This window comes from Ambystoma mexicanum, chromosome 6p, assembly GCF_040938575.1.
Source record: "Ambystoma mexicanum isolate Mex_15411 chromosome 6p, UKY_AmexF1_1, whole genome shotgun sequence".
In the NCBI taxonomy this organism is placed as follows: domain Eukaryota; kingdom Metazoa; phylum Chordata; class Amphibia; order Caudata; family Ambystomatidae; genus Ambystoma; species Ambystoma mexicanum.
This window is the reverse complement of record NC_090935.1, coordinates 20,355,983-20,380,267: the sequence shown is the minus strand read 5'-3', so window position 1 is coordinate 20,380,267 and position 24,285 is coordinate 20,355,983. Positions and strand designations below refer to the sequence as shown.

The 24,285-nt window shown below is 48.9% G+C and overlaps 1 protein-coding gene across 1 annotated transcript in view; it reads left to right on the top strand.

Annotated features, from left to right (window-relative positions):
• The window catches only part of LOC138511149 (zinc finger protein 566-like), a 375,850-nt gene that overhangs the window by 330,856 nt on the left and 20,709 nt on the right, over positions 1 to 24,285 (top strand). Inside the window, exons 5-6 of the mRNA XM_069626648.1 lie at positions 17,463 to 17,558; positions 23,614 to 23,685. Of these exons, the coding sequence (XP_069482749.1) occupies positions 17,463 to 17,558; positions 23,614 to 23,685 (168 nt within the window). The remainder of the gene's footprint in view (positions 1 to 17,462; positions 17,559 to 23,613; positions 23,686 to 24,285) is intronic.

Here is a 24,285-nt window from a genome sequence, read left to right as displayed (position 1 = left end):
TGCCAAGAGTGAGACTCTTTTTCTCCCACTCTTGGACATGATTTATGGTGTTCCTTTGACTGTTAATGTGTCTCATGTGTTTTTACTATGTGTGTTACACAGCACCCTCCGTGCAGTGACACCCCACCATAGACTCCATACCCTGGAACTGACAACAGGGCATGTAAAGTCACCATTGGCTTTACTAGTCCCAAATTATTAACAGAAACCAGTACAAACCATCATATTGTGGATGTACTGGTCGGGGCAATTCGATTGCCCCGGGGTCTGTTAGTCGAGGGGGCACGTCTCCGTCCCCCGAGATCGAGTTTTGGCTGGTGGCAGTGGATACTACTTTTTGTATTCGACCGCGAATATATCCCTATGGGATTTTCCCATTGTTCGAGGCTACCAACTTTAATTATTTAATTCTCATAGCCTCGAACATACCGCCGGTTTATTTAATTAATATTAATTCGCCGGTTGGTATTTTTTGCCAGGACTCGATTCTAAAAGGGCGTTTTTGTTCTCTTCTGTGACTCCAACCCAAGTCGAGCCCTTTGTTCCACTTTTTGGCAGGCTTCTCCACAGAAGCCTCCAAAAGTGGTGCCACTCTGTCTGGGTACCACAGGGGGTGTGGGAGGGGGTTTAGGCACCCTGGACTGAGTTACCTTGGTAACTCAAGTCGCACTCTTGTGTGATTGGCCCAAGTGGTGAGCCGGCCGGCTCACCACTTAGCATGTTTGATTGACAGCTAGGCTGAGTGAATGGGGGTATGCTGCATAAAAGCAGAGCTTTGGGGACTGGAACTTCAGAAGTCGCCACAGGACCTGAGAATCAGACGAGGGAGAAGCTGAGCCGACCTACCACGACGACACCACCGGTGGAGCCCTGCGGAACCGTCTCACCACTTCCCGACGACAGAGAAGATCTCCCGGCTGGAGAGGCTTCTTCCCCTGACTGGTGGGCACAACCAGTTTACCTTCTTTCTTCGCACCCCAGACCGGTTTGTGGTCAAATTGCCCGTGCCAAGCACCCCGGCAACCGGATAGCCAATTACCACTGGGCCGCGAATCAAAGGACCGCTCCTTTTACCTGAGAAACTCTGCGGCTGGTTTCTTCCCTGGCAGTGTAACGGACTCCTGTCTTCCTCCCCGACGAGATCTTCTCTTCCCTCGGACGAAGCACCGACTTGCATCCGCTGCCAGGAACAACTGCCCCCGCTGGAGTATTCTCACCACTTTAAGGTACCGTGTCCGCCAGGTCTCCCTTTCTAAAGATTGTTACAAGGTAATAATAATCCCTTAAACTTATGGACTGGGCTGGCCGCCTTGACCCTCTAACTGGTCCCTCCCTTTGGTCCAACTCCTTTTTGAACCGTTACAAGACTTTTGTGCACTGCAACCGTGTGACCTTGGACACATTTCGTTTTGATCCTCTTAAAGCGGATACAGCCTACTGACTCTAAACTCACGGTGTTACTTTGCCTTCCTCTCTTGTTGTGTTCGTGAAAAAGTGTTGGGATCTGTTTCAATGTATTCTCTGCTTTTCTCTCCCTTTTTAAAACGAATTATTAGAGTGCCATTTACATTAAGCGCTCACGCTGTCTGAAAATAAGTGGGGCTTTACTTAAGACTTGTCTAATATTCTTTTAAGGGAGTGTATATCTTTTAGTGACCGTGTTTTTGGATTGCTTACTATTAGTGCCTGTGTGTTTTTCTAGATGTGGTTTTAAATAAATAATTATATCTCTTTTACACCTAGCTCTGGTCAGTGTTTACTTGTTCTATTGTGTTCTTTTGACCTATTGTGAATATTATGTATACTGCCTAACTCTTCTTGAGGGAAGTCCGACTGCTCAGCCACAGCTACCAAGTGAATCTGTGTGGTACAGACTGCTATCAAGTGGGTTTACTGCCAAACACCTGTAGTCCTAAATCTTTTGCAGTGGTCCCAGAGGGAACTGCACAGGTTTCTGCCTAACACTGGTGTACAGCGGTGGGATTTGTATTGAGTATACACTTTAGAGTGCTTGTTGAACACTTTAGGATAACTAACCACAGAGCTTAGCACTAAAAAGCTGATTTTCTAACTATGTCTGCTATGGAGAGTTGTTATACCCTAGAATCATTGTCTGCCAAAGCTCTGATTGCTTAAAAGTATTGTGTAGACATAAGAATCTCTCTGAGAAGGGCAATAAAATGGAACTTATAGAAAGATTGTTAGAAAACCAAAGTCTGGGTGGTACAGAGGAATCTACCCCCCCCCCCAAAAGCAAATGTAGAAAACAGTGATGGTATTGATCTGAATCAAAGTCTTGATAATGAGTCAGAAGAGGAAAGTGAAGCTAATGAAGTTAGCCACTCTGAGCCTCTGTCTGCCTTACCTACTGTACCTACTGGGCCTATACCAGGTCCTACATGTAACCCTGCTTATTTTGAACTTGAAAAAATGAAGCTTGAATTAGAGTATAAAGGTTTTATTGCTCAATCTGAAAAAAACCAAGAGCTAGAGTTCAGGAGAATGAATGCCCAGGCTGAGCAGAAGCAAGCCGAGTTAAGACTCAGAGAAATAGAGCTTAATCATGAACTAGAAATGAATAAGTTGTCTGTGGAAGATGTGTCTCTCTCCTCTGGTTCCTCTAGGAGTTCCAGTCCCAAAAGACCCTGTATGCATAAGGAATTAGTGGGTATGTACGAACCTAGGTTGGATGTGTTGGATTGGTTAAAAATGTTTGAGTATAATCATGGGCTCCAGGACATCACAGGGAATGAGGTACTTTCCTGGTTGTTCTCTAGGCTTCCCCCTGTTGCAACTGATGTGGTAATGGAGTTGGGGGAGGTGGATAAGAAGTATTATGAAAGTGTGAAACTAGCTTTGGTAGCTAGATTCGGGAAGACCCCTTCCCAGTACCTTAAGAGGTTTAGGACCCTCAAAAAGCATGATGGTACCCCTTGGGCTACCTGGGTGAGTGAAAGTTTGAAAAACTTAGAGGGATGGATTAAGGGTTACAGAGTTAACATTTATGAAGGAATGAAGAATCTTGTAATGTTGGAGTCAATTTATGATGCCTGCTCTCCTGAGCTTGGACAGCACTTGGCTGATTCAAAGGAATTAGATTCCTGGAAGTTAGCTAAGGCTGCTGACTTGTGGGTTGCCAACAGGGCCACTCACAAGGATTCTGGGGCTACTCAGAAAAAGGATGAGGGAAAAAAGCCAAAAAAGGACTCCAAAGAGAATTCTAATAATTCCAATTCCAAAGAGAGCCCCAAACAAAACCAAAAGGGTAAGCCACAAGGGAAACCAAATCAGGCTAGTGTACCTCCTGGTGCCAAACTAGAAGTAGGTCAGAACAAGCCACCAAGGGACAGAGAGAATGTCCAACTCTGGAAGGTCTTCGCCACCAGGCAGATGCTCAGGGTGAAGGGCAAGAGCCTGGGAAATATAGGTTACACTGGGAAGATGGCCTCTTCTACAGTGAACCAACCGAGTCTGCACCTGGGGACAACAAACGACTTGTGGTACCCCAAGAGAACAGACCACAGTTCTTGCAGTTAGCCCATGAGATTCCTTTGGCTGGTCACTTGAGTTTCAAGAAGACTAAGGAAAGGCGCTCACTCTACTTTTATTGGCCAAAGATGGGGGCTGAAGTAGATAAATACTGCAGGAGCTGCCACACCTGCCAGACTTCTGGTAAGGTTGGCTCCATGAATGTGGCACCTTTAGTGCCTCTCACTGTAGTTGGAGTCCCATTTGAGAGAGTAGGGATTGACATTGTTGGTCCCCTTGATCCTCCAACCTCCTCAGGCAACAGCTTTATACTTGTTGTAGTAGACCATGCTACTAGGTACCCTGAGGCAATTCCTATGAGGACTGTTACAGCTCTGGCTGTGGCTAAGGCCCTCCTTAGTATTTTTACCATGGTTGGGTTTCCTAAGGAAGTAATCTCTGACAGGGGGTCACATTTTATGTCCCACTACATGAAAGCCATGTGGAAAACCTGCGGAGTTACTTACAAGTTCTCAACCGCATACCACCCTCAGACAAATGGGCTGGTTGAAAGGTTCAACAGAACCATGAAGAGCATGATAGGTGCTTTAGAGGACCCCCTTAAAAGAAAGTGGCACCTTCTACTGCCATGCCTTCTCTTTGCTTATAGAGAAGTCCCTCAGGAGAGAGTAGGTTATTCTCCCTTTGAACTTCTTTATGGTCATCCGGTCAGAGGTCCATTGGCCCTGATCAAGGAGGGGTTGGAGAGTGCTCCTTCCCCCAAGCCAGTCAGAGTGACTGACTACGTGATAGGTCTCCGAAGGAGAATGTCACAAATGATGGCAGAAGCAAGTGATAACCTGAAGGCTGGACAAGCATTGGTCAAGCACTGGCATGACCAAAAGGCCAACATGGTTGAGTTTACTCAGGACCAGCTAGTTCTCGTTATGATTCCAACAAGGCAGACGGCCTTGCAAGACAAATGGATGGGACCCTTCAAAGTTGTGGGTAAACTTGGAGAGGTCAACTATCTGGTGGACTTGGGCAACCCCAAGGAAGCTCCAACAGTCTTCCACACCAACAGACTAAAAGCATATGTCTCCAGACTTGATGTAGGAGCTTTGCTTCTAGCATCATCAGAGGAAGAAGAAGAGAGTGAAGCTCTTCCTGATCTCCTCAGAGGCTTACCTGTAGACGAAAAGATTGAAGGAGTAAATCTCTCTTCAAATCTGACACCTGAGCAACAGGAAGAGTGCAAATCCATGTTGAATCAGTTTGCCTCTCTGTTCTCACTTTCACCAGGCTTGACCCCTTGGGGACAGCATAACATACTCACTGGTGAATGTCTGCCAGTCAAAAGCAGAGGATATCGAATGTCAGAAAATGTAAGAACCCACATCAAAGGTGAGGTCAACAAGATGCTTGATCTCGGGGTAATAGAGCCCTCTACTAGTCCATGCCCTAGCCCAATTGTGTTAGTACCAAAGGCAGGATCTAAAGAACTTAGATTCTGTGTGGATTACAGAGCTCTTAATGCAGTCACTAAGACTGATGCCCACCCTTTGCCAAGGACAGATGAGTTGGTGGATAGACTTGGTGCAGCCAAGTTCCTCAGCACATTTGACTTGACGTCAGGCTATTGGCAAATAGCCGTGACAGACCATGCCAAGGAGAAAACTGCATTTTCCACCCCAGTTGGCTTATACCAGTTTAAGGTTATGCCTTTTGGATTGAAGAATGCACCTGCTACATTTCAAAGGATGGTAAACCAGGTTCTGAATGGGATGGAGGACTTCTGCATGGCATACTTGGATGACATAGCAGTGTTCAGCAATTCCTGGGAAGAACATGTGGACCACCTGAGATATGTTTTGCAGACTCTGGGAAAGGCCAATCTGACGATAAAGGCAAGAAATGCCAGATTGGACAGAGTAAAGTGGTCTACCTTGGACATGAGGTAGGAGGTGGAGAAATAAGGCCTTTGCCCAGTAAGATTGAAGCTGTGCAAAATTGGACAACACCTACTACTCAGACCCAGGTGAGAGCCTTCTTAGGTCTCACTGGGTATTACAAGAATTTCATTGAGAACTATGGGTCCATAGCTTCTCCACTGAATGTCATCTCCTCTCCTAAATTCCCTAAAAAGGTTAGGTGGAATGAGGAATGCAATCAGGCCTTTGAAACCCTGAAAAAGGCTCTTTGCCAAGCCCCAGTACTCAGAGCTCCTGACTATCACCAAACTTTCATTGTGCAAACAGATGCTTCAAATGTAGGAATAGGTGCAGTCCTCAGTCAACTGGATGGGAAAGGTAGGGAGCACCCCATTTGCTTCATCAATAGAAAACTGAAGGATCCTGAAAAAAGGTGGGCAACCACTGAACAAGAGTGTTTTGCTATTGTGTGGGCTCTGAAGAAGTTTAGGCCATACTTGTATGGTTCTACTTTTGTCATTCAGACTGACCACCAACCCGTGAGATGGTTAATGCAAATGAAAGGGGAAACCCCAAAACTATTGAGATGGTCAATCTGCCTGATTTCACCATTGAGCACAGGTCAGGGTGTCACTACCAAAATGCTGATGGTCTCTCTAGGATGTATGTCATTGACTAGAGGTATGAGATTCATCCAGGAGTGGATTAAATCCTCCTGTCCCTTAGTCTAGGGGGGAGGGGAGGCGAGTGTTAGGGAGAATTCTCTCTTTAGGCTGAATTTCCTAACCTAGTGAGTCCCCCAGCAGCTTTGCTGGATTTCTGGAGGTTGTTTTTTTTTTCCTGCCAAGAGCGAGGCTCTTTTTCTCCCACTCTTGGACATGATTTATGGTGTTCCTTTGACTGTTAATGTGTTTTATGAGCTATGGGGTCCTTTACTCCATAGGGTCTCATGTGTTTTTACTATGTGTGTTACACAGCACCCTCCGTGCAGTGACACAGGGGCATCATAGTGACACCCCACCATAGACTCCATACCCTGGGACTGACTACTGTCTCCCAGGGCATGTAAAGTTACCATTGGCTTTACTAGTCCCAAATTATTAACAGAAACCAGTACAAACCATCATATTGTGGACGTACTGGTCGGGCCAATTCGATTGCCCCGGGGTCTGTTAGTCGAGGGGGCACGTCTCTGTCCCCCGTGATCGAGTTTTGGCTGGTGGCAGTGGATACTACTTTTTATATTCGACCGCGAATATATCCCTATGGGATTTTCCCATTGTTCGAGGCTACCAACTTTAATTATTTAATTCTCATAGCCTCGAACATACCGCCGGTTTATTTAATTAATATTAATTCGCCGGTTGGTATTTTTTGCCAGGACTCGATTCTAAAATGGCGTTTGTGTTCTCTTCTGTGACTCCAACCCAAGTCGAGCCCTTTGTTTCACTTTTTGGCGGGCTTCTCCACAGAAGCCTCCAAAAGTGGTGCCACTCTGTCTGGGTACCACAGGGGGTGCGCGAGGGGGTTTAGGCACCCTGGACTGAGTTACCTTGGTAACTCAAGTCGCACTCTTGTGTGATTGGCCCAAGTGGTGAGCCGGCCAGCTCACCACTTAGCATGTTTGATTGACAGCTAGGCTGAGTGAATGGGGGTATGCTGCATAAAAGCAGGGCTTTGGGGACTGGAACTTCAGAAGTCGCCACAGGTCCTGGGAATCTGACGAGAGAGAAGCTGAGCCGACCTACCACGACGACACCACCGGTGGAGCCCTGCGGAACCGACTCACCACTTCCTGACGACAGAAAAGATCTCCCGGCTGGAGAGGCTTCTTCCCCTGACTGGTGGGCACAACCAGTTTACCTTCTTCTCTTCGCACCCCAGACTGGCTTGTGGTCGAATTGCCCGTGCCAAGCACCCCGACAACCGGATAGCCACTTACCACTGGACCGCGAATCAACGGACCGCTCCTTTTACCTGAGAAACTCTGCGGCTGGTTTCTTCCCTGGCAGTGTAACGGACTCCTGTCTTCCTCCCCGACGAGATCTTCCCTTCCCCCGGACAAAGCACCGACTAGCATCCGCTGCCAGGAACAACTGCCCCCGCTGGAGTATTCTCACCACTTTAAGGTACCGTGTCCGCCAGGCCTCCCTTTCTAAGGATTGCTACAAGGTAATAATAATCCCTTAACCTTCTGGACTGGGCTGGCCGCCTTGACCCTCTAACTGGTCCCTTCCTTTGGTCCAACTCCTTTTTGAACCGTTACAAGACTTTTGTGCACTGCAACCGTGTGACCTTGGACACATTTCGTTTTGATCCTCTTAAAGCGGATCCGGCCTACTGACTCTAAACTCACGGTGTTACTTTGCCTTCCTCTCTTGTTGTGTTCGTGAAAAAGTGTTGGGATCTGTTTAAATTTATTCTCTGCTTTTCTCTCCCTTTTTAAAACGAATTATTAGAGTGCCATCTACGTTAAGCCCTCACCGCTGTCTGAAAATAAGTGGGGCTTTACTTAAGACTTGTCTAATATTCTTTTAAGGGAGTTTATATCTTTTAGTGACCGTGTTTTTGGATTGCTTACTATTAGTGCCTGTGTGTTTTTGTAGATATGGTTTTAAATAAATAATTATATCTCTTTTACACCAAGCTCTGGTCAGTGTTTACTTGTTCTATTGTGTTCTTTTGACCTATTGTGAATACTCTGTATACTGCCTAACTCTTCTTGAGGGAAGTCTGACTGCTCAGCCACAGCTACCAAGTGAATCTGTGTGGTACAGACTGCTACCAAGTGGGTTTACTGCCAAACACCTGTAGTACTAAATCTTTTGCAGTGGTCCCAGAGGGAACTGCACAGGTTTCTGCCTAACACTGAGGTCATTCCTGGATTAGCGGAGGCATCCCTCACTTTTCAACATATTCCAGGGTTCGAGACCGTTTTTCTTGGGGTCACCAATATTTCCCCCAAATAGATCAGTTTATGATTAGATCTGCACTTTTGGTTTGTCGCTGCAGCTTTGTAAACCTGCTTCTTAGTGTTTTTGGGGATCACTCAAATACGTAGGTCAAGTCCACTGTGATAGAAAGCATATTTTCTGGTGCTTCCTTTCATTATCGAGGGACGTTGTGATGCCTGTTGCATCCAGCCTCTGCGGCTCTGCGCGCGGGGAGACCAGACTTCATAACGTTAGGCCGCGAGGGCCTGTGTGTCGCAGCTCCGGCAGGAGCGAAAAGAATACGCAGCACGCAGGTCGGCCCGGAACTGCCTCCTGTGCTCGGGAGCGGGGCTTTTATTAGAGCGCCCTGCGACACCGCGTAGCGGGACGCAGGACGGATGTAACATTCCTCCTTTATTTCAAATGAGGTTAACATCAAACAAAACATATTATGAACTCTGATTCAAACAGTTGAAACTACTAAACCTCCATGGATCCTCCTTACTCACAGTTCACAGGAGGCTGGCTACCACACATAGTCATTTAGCCTGGCGGGCGGTCTCGTGGCAGTTCTCAAACTATATCGCCCGCCTCTGGGGCTGATCCCCACTGCCCCGCTGGGTGTCTCACCTTCTCTGTCTGGCTCACCCATGTCCGGCTCGCTCCACTGCTCCCACGTCCTGTCACCCACTGCTACCTCGTCCTGGAGGTGAGCGGGTTCTCCTTCATTGGACTGAGATTCTTCATCTGCATGGTGGCCTTCGCCATCGGTCCACAGGTTGCGTGGCACCGCCTTGAACCACGATGCATTTCGTGTCACCTGTCGGCGTCCTCCTGTCACCATGGTCCCTTGCTTCCCACTGAAGGTCCATGGGAGCCCTTCGTATCTGGTGTCCAGTTTTGAGCTTGTCGGATTTCGCAACATGACCACCTGGTCGCCCACCTGGTGGTCGGATTGTGTCGCCCTCCTCTTGGCACTCATGTGTGCGTTGGCACTCGTTCTCCTTCTCTCAGTGCGTTCCTTGTCGACTTCGTCCAGGGCCCTGCTGGGGTGATGTGGGCTGGAGGACTTTATTACGGTGCCATACATGATGTCGGCTGGCGGGACACCCGTCGTGCTGTGAGGGGTGACCCGGTAATTTCGCAGAAAACGGTACAGGTCAATTTTCCATGGGCTGGCGTTTGCCTTTGACACTCTTAGCACTTTGTTCAGGGTCCTCATGAAACGTTCCACATCGCCGTTCGCCTGGGGCCATCTCGGCATGATGTGATGGTACTTAATGTTTAGGTCGTGCAGGTACTGTTTGAATTCCGCCCCTTGAAAGGGGGAACCATTGTCGCTTTTGATGGTGGTGGGTAAACCGTGTGTTGCAAACATCTTCTCCATGGCAGGGATAACCACCTCCGCTGCTGTGGATTTCACTATCTCGACTTCAGGGTATCGGGAGTGGTCGTCAATGGCCACCAGGAGGTACAGGCCTTCTTGTAGAGTGCAGAAGTCGATGCTGATTGCATCCCATCGACCACGACCACGTTCCACTGACTGAATGGGTTCCGGTTCTGGCAGAGCCCCGGTTATCTGATAGGGTAGGCAGGTGTTTATCATATTTTCAACCTTCTCGTCGATCTCTGGGAACCACACCCGGTGCCTGATTCGAGCTTTGGGCGAGCCATCCCTTGGTGTCCTTCGTGGGCTAGTGCCACTATTCTGTCCTGGATGCTCGGTGGGATGACAATCCGATTGTCCCTGAGCAGCAGTCCGCTCTCTGTGATCGACAGGTCTTGTCTTATGGTGAATATCCCGGAGAGGAAAACCTTTGCTTCCACTGTCCTGTTGTGGGTGTTCTTCATGAAAGACTTCCAGTCGCCTGAGATGATGGCGTCCTTCACCAGGTCGCAAAATGGGTCCTTGTTGGTCTCTGACTCAATGTCCTCGATGCTGACGGCCTTGGGCCTCATGGCTCGCACCACCTGGCATATGTGCTCCTCAGTCTCCTCGGCTACTTTGACTTCTTGTGGTGTTGCCGCTCGAGGGTGTCTTGAGAGGAAGTCCGCCGGGTTTCCACTTCCCGGCTGGTAGGCCAGTTCAAAATATTACTGCTGGAGGTGCAACAGCCATTTGGTTATCCTTGCCGGTGGGAGTGAAGACGTGCCCATGAAGATGGGTAATAGAGGTTTGTGACCTGTAACGGCCGTAAATCTCCGTCCATAGAGGTATAGGTGAAAATGACGACACCCCCATAGACGGCAATGGCCTCCTTCTCAATGTGGGAGTACCGTTGTTCTGTCATAGTGAGAGCGTATGCAATGGGCCTCTTCTCCCCTTCTTTTGGTGACCTGCATGAGGATGGCTCCTAGCCCTATGGAGCTCGCATCCACGAATAACTCCGTCAGGAGCGCAGTGTCGTAGTATGCCATTTTGGTGTCGATGGACAGGGACTCCTTAATGTTCTCGAACGCCTCCTGACACTCTTGCCCCCACTCCCATTTGGTGTTAAGTTTGGCCAGCTCACGTAGGGGTTCCGAGAGAGTGGCCAGATTTCGGATGAACCTCTCACAGTAAGTGGCCATGCCCAGGAAGCTGCGCACTTCAGTGGGTATCATTGGCGGGCTCGCTGCTTGAATGTCGGCAACCTTCTGGGGGTCAGGGGAAATGCCCGTGCTGCTGAATTTGTACGGAAAAAACGTGATTTCCGACTTGAAAAATTCACATTTCTCTTTGTGTATTGTTAATCCAGCGTCTTCTAGTCTGCCCAGCAGCGTTTGGAGCCTCTTGAGATGTTCTTCCCTGTCCTGAGTGTAGATCAGGATATCGTCGCTCACGTTGAGGACACCAGGTATGTCTCGGATGACCTCCTGAATTGTTTGTTGGAAGACTTCGGCCGCCGATGATATCCCGAACCTCAGGCATTTGTATCTCCGCAGCCCCAGATGTGTTGAGAAGGTCGTTATGTAGCGAGAGTCTCTGTCAAGCTTTAGCTAGTGGTATCCTGCTTTCAGATCAACTTTGGAGAACACCCGCGACCCTGTAAGGGCGGCCACGATTTCGTCGAGCGTGGGTGTGATGTGCTGCTCCCGCTTGATGGCAGTGTTTGGAAGACGCATGTCTATGCAAATCCGGACTTTGCCGGGCTGTTTGGGCTTTCTTGTTACTACCATCGGGGAGACCCATGGTGTAGGCCCAGTCACTCGCTCTATTATTCCAGCTTCTTCCAAGGCTTTGAGTTCTTTCTCCACTTCTTCTCGCATGTGGAACAGTGTCCTCCTGTGTCTTACTGCCTTTGTACCGATTGATCAATTTGTAGCCTGATCGTCTTTCCTTTCAAACATCCTATCCCCTTTTGCAGGTTGGGGTAATGCTTCAAAATGTTCTCGACTTCTTGCACTTCATCCAGTTGCAGACAAAATTGATCAACCCCAAGTCTTCAGCCGCGTCCCCACTCAGAAGGCATTCGATCCCCGCCTTCACGACGTACATTTTCGACCGCAGTCTGTTTTCACTGTGGCCGAGGGTGGTGCGGAATCTGCTGATGACCGGTAGGGGCTTCCTGCTGCCGTATGCAAACATCAGTGTGTCCGTGTCCTTCAGATCTGGTTGTGGTTGCAACGTCTGGATCGTGCTTGTGGGCATGACGTTTACGGAGGCTCCCGTGTCGATGGTCATCCATACTTATTGGTTTTGGAGGGTGACCAAACATTTGCACCTCCGGAGATTCTTCCTCTGTGTTGTCTACCCTTGATCCAACGCCGACACTAGGTAAACCTTCCTACCTTTTCTCCATTCTTCCTTTCCGGATTCATGTGGCGTCCCTGAGACATCATCTCCTTCTTCCTCAGTCGATGAGTTGGCGGTTTCGACTCGCTTGCACTAGCCTGCTTCTTCTTCTTGGTCCCGCTCTTTTCTTGAGGGTTCTGCAGGGGTTGTGCCGGGGTGCCCGTTGATAGGCATACTTTCGCATAGTTGTCCTTTCTGCCAGATGCCGCGCATGTTGTTCCTTGCGCGGGGCAGTTTCGCCGTCCATGTCGCGGTCCACCACACCATCCACACTCCGTGGGGCCCGGGACACGTGGCTGCCACCCGTTTTGTGTGTAGTTGCCACCAGCCTCGTCACTCGTGAATTGTCTATTGGTGACATGGGACACCATGGCTGTCGTGAGGGCGGGCTGTAGTTTTTGTAGCGTTGCCCCCATGTTAGCGGCCCTGGTATGTGCCAGTTCTCTTTGTCGACCTAGTTCGAGAATTCGTGTGAGGGAGATGCCTTTCTCACCAAGTACCATCCGTCTCAGTTTTTCTGATTGGATGCCGTTGATGAGTTGCCTCTAGATTTCTTTTTCGACGTTCGTGAATTCATACGAAATTGCTAACTTCCTAAGCCGTGTGTGGTAGGCGTCCAAGGTTTCTTCTTCTGCCTGAATAGTGGTGCAGAAAATGAAGGTTTCATAGTCCGGGTTTAGTTGTGGGAGAAAATGCGCCGCCAGGGCATCTTTTGCTTGTTGGTATATGTCCTGGCCATCATCAATGGTTAGTTAGTTAAAATGCGTAGTACCTCGTCCCCCACGTTTAGCAGCAGGTGCGACCTCATCTTCCTTGCCATGGTTATGTCCTTACAGTCCATCGCCATTTCGAATTTCTGGATCCATAGCTGCCACCTGGGGCCAACTGATGATGGGTCTGTAAATGGGTCAAAAGGCTGGATCATTCCCGAGGAATTCCACTGCGGGCGTGCCTGTGGTGATGACATCGATAGGTTTGCTGCCAATCTTGAAGGTGTGCCGGGTCTGGGGGTGGATGTGCCGGTTGCCATTGCTGGGGTTCACTTGCCTCACCTTGGTGCTGGTCCCTGGGCGATCCCTTTGTTTTTTTCAGATAGGCAGTAGTGTCAAAATCAGGCACTCACCACGTGCAGCCATGCTGAATTCGTGGATGTGGGTTAGCAGTGGGCCTTCACCAATGTTTCCTGGTGCCTCTGACTCATGGGAGGCAGAGAGAGAGGGTCTTGGCGTTTCCACGTTGTGGTGGTATGCCTTTTTGGTAGTTGGACCAGGTTGATGCTGCTGAGGATTGTTTTCCTCTGATGTTGTTTCTCTTTATTTATTATTATTTTTTTTGGGTGGGGGGGTTAAATGTGTGTCTCCCTCCCACTGGGTATCCACAAATTTGTTTAGTATGGCCGTGGGCCATCAACAGCCTGTCGCGTACTGAGCATGTGTGTTCCGTTCAGTTCTCCTCGTCGCCATTGTTGCATACAGCCTCCGCGGCGCTGCGTGTGGGGAGGCCAGACTTCATAACAATAGGCCGGGCGGGCCTGTGTGTCGCAGCTCTGGCAGGAGCGAAAAGAATACGCAGCATGCAGGTCTCAGGTCGGCCCGGAACTGCCTCCCGTGCTCAGGGCGGGGCTTTTATTAGAGCGCCCTGCGTCACTGCGTAGCGGGACGCAGGGCTGATGTAACAATGCCTGTCCCACCAATCACTTTTCAGTGTCTCGCTTACTGACAGATGGCCCGGTATAAACACAGCAGTCAGCATCAAGGGACACTTGATGTTTGGCTCGGCTCGTGTTTGGCTCCCCAGTCACACATGAGCTGGAGCAGAGCCCGGCACTTGGATCAAGTCTCAGTAACTTGGCCACCATATTTATAGGCTTGTCTAATTCATGTCTTCCTTCCCGATTGCTACATTCAAGGAGCCCGTGCGCCCAGAGCTGCCCATGCTTTCATATGATATTTTGTTTATAGCGCACTCATACACATGTGTTTCGAGGCGCAACGAGGCTGGGGAGGCGAACAAGGGGGAACAAGACAACAATCTTACTAGGCCCAGTGACATTGGGATCGCGCAAGTGCAGGGGAGAGGGAAGGGGAGTAGTGCCAGGGGAGGGTGAGGAGGGGCAAGTGCAAGACATAGGATCAACATCAAAAAACAAGAAGTGCAACCAGCAGGTGGCAGTGTAGGGATAAGTGCAGAAAAACAGGCAATAGATAAGTGCAAGTGGGGGGGATTGTAGGGTTGCAGATACAGTCCCAAGTGCAGGGTTTCCAGGGGGCAGTGCAGGTGTGTGGCTGGGTGGGCAGGGGCCTGGGCCCGTGATTCAGAAGGTAGCCAGGTAACCAGTGCAGTATCAGACAGGAGATCAGCAAGGTAGCGGAAGAGAGAAGGTAGAGGCAAAGAGGAGACTCGAGCTGCTTCCGGAACCAGAGATGATTCTGCTCAAGTTTCAGAGATGCAGGGAAGCTGTTCCAAAGAGAGGCGCCAGCCGAAGAGAGAGCTCTGCCCCCAACTCGTTGCTTGGAAAAGCAACTGACCCTCAAGAAGTTGGAGGTGGAGGAGCGAAGAGCTCGAGTAGGAAGATACTTCAGAAGAGAAGGCTGGAGGTATTTTGGTCCAAGGCCCCAGAAGGCCTTGTGGACAATGCAAAGGGTCTTGAACTTGATCCTTGCAGCCACTGGGAGCCAATCGAGAGATTTCAGTCCTGGGGAGATAGGATCCCTGGGCTTGAGGCCAAGGACAAGTCTCACAGTCCTGTTCTGGATGAGTTGCAGAGGACAGAGAGTAGAGACAGGCAGATTTAAAAAGAGGCTATTACAGTGGTCTAGCCTAGAGAGAAGCAGAGCTCTAGAGACAGTGAGCTTCTGGGGGAAGGAGAGGAAAGGAAGAATACCTCTGAGGAGGTGCAGTTGGTAGTTTGACTTCTTAGAGACATCAGAAATATGAGGTGAGAAGGAGAGTGAGGAATCGAAGATAACCCTGAGATTCTTGGCCTCAGAGGTGGGAGCAGGAGGAGGGCCAAGGGAAGCTGTCCAGAGAGTGGCGGGAAAGGGGGATGCAGGTAGGAGAAGAGGCAGAAGAGGGGAGTCTGAAAGCGAGCTGGGTATCGTCCGCATAGCATTGGAAGTTGGAGCAGAGAGCAGCAATGCGATAGGCGGGAGGTGCCAGGTATTGGTTGAACAACCAGGGATAGAGGGTGTGTAGATTGAGCTGGGAGATGGCCAGTTTTTCAAGGACTTTGCCCAGGATAGGAGTGATGGAGATTGGGCGATAGTTAGCCGGGAGGGGTCGGCTGAGAGTTTCTTGAGAAGGGGGTTCACAAGAGAGTGCTTCAGCGGGGAGAGGACGGTTTCCGGAAGCGAAGGAGTGATTGCAAAAGTCAGCCAGGGCTGGAGCGAAGGTGTCAATGTGGTCTTTGATGGTTTTTTAAGAACAGGGAAGAAACTATTTTGATGAGGTTTTCATAGATCGGACTTGTCTAGAAAGCTTATGAGGGGAGAAGAGAGGGAAGGTAGCAAAAGGGAGTGGGGGGGGGTGTGACCGTTGGGCAGCCGGGGAAAGAAGAGAGGCTGGGGGGCGAGGCAGGAGAAGCTGAGAGGGTGGACAAGATGTCATGAGTTTTTTAGATGAAATGAGAAGTCAGGGCTGAACAGTGGGCCTGGGAAGGGACAGGAGAGGTGGCGACTGAGGCAGGGTTGGCCAGCTCCTTGCATATTTGAAAGAGTTCGGCCGAATTGTTAGCTGCCGCAGAAACATGGACTTGGATGTGTGCTCCCTTCTTAGTAAGGACAGAGAGACGGTATTGCCTTTGGCGTAGGTGGCAGGCCAGTTTGTCAGAGGATGAACAGATAGCCAACCATTTCCTCTCAGCCACCCTATACTTCCGTTTAAGGGCGATGAGATCTGAGTCGTACCAGGAGTTGCACTTGATTTTAGGCTTCATGCGGATCCTCCTGACAGGGTCAGTATCAGATATAGCAGAGTGGAGCATGGAAAGGGCTATGTCAGGTGTGAGTCAGCCGAAGCGGGAGAGGGGGTGAGAAACGGGCAGCGAAAGCCTCAACTGACACACGCTTCATGGGTCGAATGACGGAGAAGGTGGGTGGCAGTGTGGGGTTTCAGAGAGATGGGGGGAGAGGAGAGAGTGGTCACTCCAGGAGAGAGAAGTGGTGAGAGGGTTGGAGAGGGGGAGGTATGAGGAGATCATAACATCAAGAGTGTGCCCTACAGAGGGAGTTGTGGCAGAGGGTAGAATGAAGAAAGAGAGAGAGAGAATTGCAAAGGTCACGAAAGAGTCCTGTGGCGGGACAGAAAGCATCCAAGTGGATGTTGAAGTCTCCAAGGAGGAGGAGTTGGGTGATTGAGGCCCGGAGGGAGGAGGCGAGGTCGGCCCACTGTGAGAGGAAGGGAGAGATCAGACCAGGTAGTCAGTAGATAGTGGCCACAATGAGAGTGGGCAGGAGAGAGAGCCTACAGACTAGGCATTCAAAGGGGGAGTAGGTCTGCGTAGGAATGACAGGGGCAGGAATCCGCTCCAGGAAGATCAGGTCTACGCCCCCACCGGAACAGTTGGTTCTGGGTTCAGAGAGGATTTTGTAGCCATCAGGAAGGAGGGTGTCAAAGCTAGTGACAGAGCTGGCTGTGAACCAAGTCCAAGTGAGACCAAGGACATCAAGGTCAAGCTAGGAGACGGCAGATGTCAGAGGAGGATTTGACAGATCGAGAGCTAAGAGTGGCTAGGTGGAGAAAGTTGCCATCCTTGAAAGACTTCCGAGGAGGGGTACAAATCAGAGGTACTCCCTGAGTAGGTGTAGAAGGAGCCCGAGGGTGGGCAGAGGAGGTAGGAGGAGAGGGAAAGGTAGCCGAGGAGGAGGAAGGGGGTGCCAGAGAAGTGGCAGAGGGGGGAGGCAAGGAAGCCAAAGAAGAGAGAGAAAAGACAGCGGATGAGGAAATTAATTTGGTCAGGCATGGAAAACGTCTATCAAAGAGGAGGATATTGGCCTGAGGGCCTTGGACCAAGACGGTACCGTTGAGGTAGACATTGATGATGACCTAATAGGAGTGGAAGGAGGACAGGAGGGTCTCCCACCGGGTGCCACGGTTAATGGGAGATGAAGAGTAAGGAGAGAGCACAGAGGCCATATGAAGAGTCCATAGGCCTTTCATGCCCACAGTGCTCCATTGCAGACAATGAAACCCTTTGCTGTATGTACACATGTGTTTGGATGTTGTGACACCACAGCTCTGCTCCCATGATGGCTTTTTTGTTGGTAGTATATTTGGGGAAGGAGCCTACACCACACCGAGCTGTAGTGATGCCCTGTTTCTCCTTCACACTAATGTTAATTTTCTGGTGTTTTTCAGCTGAGCCAGAATCAGCCAAGCCTGTGGATCTCAGGGAGCAGGAGGGCCAGCTGTCTGCTCTGAGGGGTTCCTGGACCGTGCGACTCCTGAGGCTGGGTGAGTGAAGAAGGTTCCCACTGCCGAGGGCCCCCATAGAGGTTTGCCTCGTGGAGGGAGGGGGTGAGTGGTTCCAAGCTGTGTGCTCTGCTGAAACTGGGGACCTAAGAGAGCAAGGGGAGGAAAGCTGGCTCTTCAGACCAAGAAGGAGACGACCACCGAGCAGATACATGATGTAGGAAGAGCAGGGGTGCAAATGGGACAGGAGTGGAAAGGGGTCTGTCGATGACACCTAGGCAGCACCATCAGATGGGATTGGAGCTCGGGTTCTGAGGCAGTGGGATTACATGAAGCAGAAGCATTAGCTCAGCAGAAAGGAAGAGTGCTGAAAATAGAGGCACAAACATTCTTTACTGAAACTAATTAAGGTTTAATGAGCAAAACAATCGCTTGTCACCATGTACAATGTTAGTACATCAACAGGTTTTTCCCCACGCACCCTTCAGAGATAATTGTCCGAGTCGTCATTCCATCTACCTCATTCGCCCTCCCACATAGCCATGGCAACTGGCACCATTTCATCAAACCCCCTCGCCCTCCTGCTAGGCAAAGACTGTGATATGCCTTATTTCAATCAGTGTCATCTTAATGGTCACTTTTCAGGTACATTTGCATTCAGTAAAGAGCTTCTGATGTTGCCCCGTGTGTCCTTGGTCTTAATGAGGCCAGCATCACACCCAGTTTCTCGTTATTGTTGACCCATGTAATGTCTCACATCCAGCTTTCCACTGTGGGGGAGTCTCCTCGATGTCCAGTGTTTTGCTAGCAGGCATCCCAGGTTTATAAGCCCCCTCTTGACTTGAGGATTATGGCGGCCCAGAAGTCGCGCAGCTCCAGGCATTGCCAGATCATATAATCAAAGTACATAATATAAAGACTGTATGTTTGTCCGATGCCGTCATGCACAGTAGAGACATTCGCATAGCTTCGCCTGTTGTCACCGCTAGAGGGACCTGTGCCCTTAGGATATGGAGTGGTCCTACTGTGTCAATGAAAACCTGCACTTTGACCCATGGACACGGGTGCTTATGCTAGTATGCCTACAATCAGTTTCCTCACTCTCACACCTGGGGCATCTCCCACTCTTGTCTGCACGAAACATCCCAGGTGTTGCCAGGGTGTAGTGCACTCTATGCAGTATTTTGAACTGAGTCAATTTACCTTTAGACTTTGTCAGGCTACACGTGTGTCCCTGTGCTTCATTGGATATGCCCACTCCCCATTTCCCTTGGACCCTGGTTACTGCACTGCTCGAGTGGATAAAGTGAGGCAACTAACCTGCGACACCCACAGGATTTACATATCTGTGCAGCACAGGGGTCCTCAGGGGGTTTCCATGGGAAGGAGGGCCCTTTGCCCTTCAATACCGCCCTCAATCTGTAGTGTTGTGAGATCTCTGCGGTACTTCACGTATGTCCGGGATGAAGGCTGTGCAGCTGGATAAATACCTCTTATGGGAACAACTCTTCCACAATGTCTCTGAATCGTGCGATTTTGAACTGGGAGCATGTCCAGGAATCCCCATATGGGCATCTCTTCCCATCTTGCTAAATATTTTCTGCCAGGCAAGCAGCGTGGTACGCATCGGATCGAACTGGCAGTCATCCTTATATGTCTTACTGTGTGTCCTAAGGTCCCCCTCACCTGTCTCTAGTTTCACGTGCGGGGGCGTATACACTGCGTCAAACCAATAGGAGGCAAACAGTGGCTGGCAGCGAGCCGGCAGCTCCAAATCCCGTGTAGCCCCACCCCCTTATCGTATGGCCTAGCAAGCGCCTTGCATTCTTTCCATACTGCCCCCATGTGCCAGAGGAATCGGGCCAGCTTCTTGTGCAGTTCCCCAAAGAATCCCTTACCTGGCCAGATCGGGACATTACTAAAGATATACAACAACTTGGGAGAACTAGCATTTTAATTACAGCAAGCCTTCCCGCCAATAGTAATGGGATATGATTCAATTTTTGAAGTTTCTGGTCAACATAGACCCCATAGTTATATGTATTGAATTGAATTGAAACAGTCCTAGAGGTGTTGAAAACGTGTTTCTTTCCTTATCTGGCCCATATACAGGAACTTGCCAGTACCCTTTTGTTAGATCTAGGGTAGATAGATATGTGGCTGCTCCGAGTTTATCTATTAGGTCATCGATGTGTGGCAAGGGATAGGCATCGAAGCCCGAAATAGCATTAACGTGACGGAAGTCTATGCAGAATCTCCAGGAACGGTCAGGTTTAGTGACCAACACAATAGGAGGGGATCAAGGACTTGAAGAAGGCTTGAGGGATCAAGGACTTGAAGAAGGCTTGATGATAATGGCTTTCAACATTTTGTTGACTTCCTCAATCACTATCTGAGGAACCTTGTGTTGGGACATGTCAGATGGTTAAGCTCTGGCTGTGGTGTTAATCCGTTGTATTTCGTACTGTGCGGAAGCGTTTGTGTCAGAAATGGGGGGCAGTAAAGTTTCTGAGTATCCAAAATAGCAGAATGGAGAAAAGGTATTAGAAGAAGCGGGCTACTGCACCTCACCAGTCAGTGTCCCACTTCCACTCCCCGAGGACCCACCATCTAGGTGATCCTTCCTCACTGGTCCGCCCTCAGGAACTGGATCCAATAGCGATAGCCTTGTCCTGGCCGCCTAGATGACAGAGCCCCAGGGACTAGTCAGGGAGAAACCTTCAGGTTTCTCACAATGTACACAGAATCACACAGCCAGGTTTCTTGAAATGCGAAGAACTGAGATTTTTTGTGATTTTGAATCCCATGTGGTTACTACGGATAGAAAGGGAACTCCTAAAATTCCATTATGATATAATAAATGAGAGGAGTTTAGCGGCTAAAAGAAAATCACAGGTGACCAAAGGTCAGTTCCGATCATCTGTTAATCTCACTTCCTCAATCAGTGACTTCATAATGTATAATAGCTTACTTACCCTCCAAGTCTTTTTTTTTATCTTATTCACCATTTGATTTGCTCATAACTGAACCCACATTTTCTCTATTGCCACTCTCTAGATATGTTTCACATTAAAATCCCAGCATCAAGAAGTCCTGAGCATACTTCATGACAACTTCCGCAATAACTGGCAAAATAAAATATACCAAAGACCAGTTAGTACTTTCCTCATCTTCTGGTATTTCCACCAATTCAATATCCTCAGTGGATACAGAGGACAGTTGCAGGATACACTGAATTAATTGCAGGATATTATAAATATTTAGAAACAAGCTGTTACTAGTTGCAAACAGAACCGAAAATAACAGTTTATGGCCATTCTTTTTTGGTACTTTACCAAAATTGAATGGAGAGCACCATTCTCCTTATTGTTGGCAATAGTGGCTTTGTGCAATCCATGTTTCCAATCCGTTTTCAATCATTTCCCACTTCTTTTTTTTGTAGCATTACATCACTGGCTCATCAGCAGAGAGGGTAGCTCGAGTTGATCTTATGCCATTAATTTCAACATTCTTATCGCACACAACCACAATATCATCAAAGTCAGAGGAATCAGAAGATTAACTATAATCTTCTCATTAGCCAGTTCTTTAACAACATTTTGCAGCTACCGCACCTACTTATCCAATGGGCCGGTCCTATAATGTACTGTAGACACATTCAATATTATCAGACATAATATTTGCAAGAATAGAAGCGTTATTCCCACCCAACCTGGTCTAATCCGAAGTACCAGGTGCTTCAGACTTGTGTTTTGGTCTGTTTAGTTTTTATTTTGTTGGTTTCTTTTATGAGATTTTCTCTAAACAGGATTAGAGCTTTTTGAAACAGTGTCCTCATTAGCCAACGTTTCAGCCCCAGATAAGTGTCAAGAGTCCACTTCCTCATCAAGGTCATTGGGTCCATTTAGACGAACAGGGATATTTCCTGATGACTCAGTCTCATCACTTACAATGTCCTAGATAATCTCTTCAGGTCTCAAGTGTGTCCAATTACCCAGTGCATTGTTTTCTAAAATAATATCAACAACAACAAGGCCTTGACAATCATGGGAATTTCTCCCAAAATCATATACACCCCCATCAGATTCAAAACTTGATTGGAAAGACAAAATACTTTCCATATGCTCATTCCTCAATCCCTCAGAAATCTTAACCAAGTCAGGTGACTTAGATATGTTAAAACCAAGTCTTCCTGCAGTATAGGGGAAATAACCAAAGCATGACCAATTGATTGCTGTTGCAAATCAGAACATAAATTAAGTAGAGAGATATTGTCCACTGGCAGAGGCGCAGAGTTATCCCTTTGCATTGCAATCGAGTGATCAGCCAGTTCATGTACTGAAAACGAAATAAAGCCATCCTCTAGAGGGCAATTCAGAATAGCTGCTGCATTTCCCCATCTTGAATAGGGCACATAGCAAGGAAGTAATCAGTAATCTCCCCGCTTTCTGTGGCAACAGTACTGGCAGTGTTTGCAAAAGTAAGTGATCCGTTGCTCCCAATTCCTACGAAAAGTCTGTATTTCCACTCTGGCAGAAAAAGCTTTCCTTTTGTCACAACATCGTTTGGAGGTCATTTTAACCAATACATTGGATCACGCTTTGCTACGGAGTGAATAAGCTTTGTTCTTTCCTAGCACATCGCACGCTGCAGGTCTGCACTTTTCGTGCACTTGCCGATGTGCGCCAGCGATGCGCGTGTTTCACTCCTTTTAGTCCAAAGCTCATTGATGGATGTCAGCTGGCAAGAAACACGAAAATAGTAAATCACCGCCTTCACAGCAAGCGTTCGGGTCTGCCGGTCTGCACTTTTCGTGCACTTGCGGATGCGCTCTGAATCCATTGCCCAATTTCCAATACAAAGTGAAAAATGAAGGCGTAAATTCACCAATTCTTACTACCTTTTGTTTGCACTTCATAGTGCAAATGAAAGAAAAACGGCACAGGGGGGCTTTTCTGCACATAGGTGCAAACCTAGAAGAACCCCTTTGTGCAATGCGTGTCTGTTTAGGAAATTACCACCAATGTGTCCACTGAGTGAGGGACCCAAGAGGGCAGACAGAGAATCTCAAGATTGTGTGCCCCTATAAACACAGAGTATACCCTACATTGACAATGTTTGGTCATCCTCCAGCACCGCCAAGCCTTCCATGAACCCGTCTGATCTGTAAAACTGATGTAGTGCAGGGAATTTGGAAATGTGAGTGTAAAGGGGGAGATCAGAGAAAAGGAAGTTGGGTTACCAGTTAATAAATCACTGACTCGGCTAACTCTAAAGTATTATTCCCAGCACTTTGAGCCAGAAGATCAGACCTAGCGCAGAGGAGCAATGTCCAGGTCTACATCACAGAGTCTATGCAGCTGCAGTGATCTACACTCGTACAACCGATGGAGTACTTTTATTACCACAGTGGCGCAATCACATGAGGGGGTGAGGGGGGGTGTGGGGAGGATAATCCAGTAGGTCTGCGGCTTTGGAGCAAGGTACTTTGTGGTTGGGTAACGGTTTGCCGTAGTTAAAGCAACCATAATTCGTTCTTTTAACATTTGGTAGACTCATTTGGCACAGATTGACATATATATGTTAGGGTTTAGGTGTGGGGATGTGGGTCAGCGAGGAGGGAGTATGGGGTGACCCCCATAACAGGCACTAAAGGGATGGAGGTTGACCAAGGTCTCTCAAACCTTGAATTGCTTAAATGAAAAACCAAATTTGGGCCTATTTAACCATGTGAAGTGATTACTCCCATAGATTCTGTGAATAAAGGCAGTTCCTCAGTGCTGGTAATTACTGCCATAATTAAGGGGGCAGACATTGCCATGGGGAAAGCTTGGGGCAAGTGGATGCCAAGGCTGCACCACCTCCTACACCCCCTCTTACTGCTGGTAACTAAATGGAAAGTGTTTGGTGTTAAATAATAAATAGAATGTATAGTGCCCTGGAGTAGACCCTGCGCAGCAATGCTGGTGTGAGACTGCTGGATGTGGTATTGCAGCACACAATGGAGCGGGACTAGCAGCCCCTTTCTGATGCCGCGGTCGACGTACTGTGAAGTGTGAATGTTAACTATCTGCCCCCTCACGCTGTTGTCTTGCAGATCCCGCGGTGGTAGCAGCGCACCACATCAAGGCCACCGAGCCTCCTGAGGAACCAAGGGTCTCCACTTTAGGTACGTTCTTCACACGCGGCGTCCCTTCAGTGTAGACTGCATGGAGTGAGGCAGCTTACTAGAGTCTGAAGCCAGCTGAACATTAGCTCTAGTCCTGGAGCTCTAGGCCGCGGCTGTCTGTGGGTATCCCCTATGGGAATCACCCGCACGTCGGGGGGGGGGGGGGGCAGACATGTCTGGTTATGGCCCACCAGCCTGAGCCTAGGCAGGTCCGAGCAAAGCGAGGGTGTCAGTGAGGGCTGTGGGAAGTTACCGGCCATGTCCACCCCCAGCAAGGGGGTGACAGATAACCCTTTGTGCAATTTGTTTAATTTCTTTTCTCTGGCGATTGGCTGTACGTATTGACCTATGCCAATAGCCTCAGAAGTAGAAGAAAGAAATGTGTCTGGCAGCATAAGAAAAGGAACTAAGACCTTGTTTTGTTTTGGGAGGGTGGGGAGGCCTCCCCACAGTCAACATGGCGCCACCCAGGGAAGGGCTTTGGATGGCTGGAAACAGCAGGTGGTACACTGTGTATTCTCGTTCACTGATCCAGACACCCGATTGGCTGAGCACCCTTCCCCGGGTGTGAATCTTGCATCTCCCACTTTTTGGGGTTGA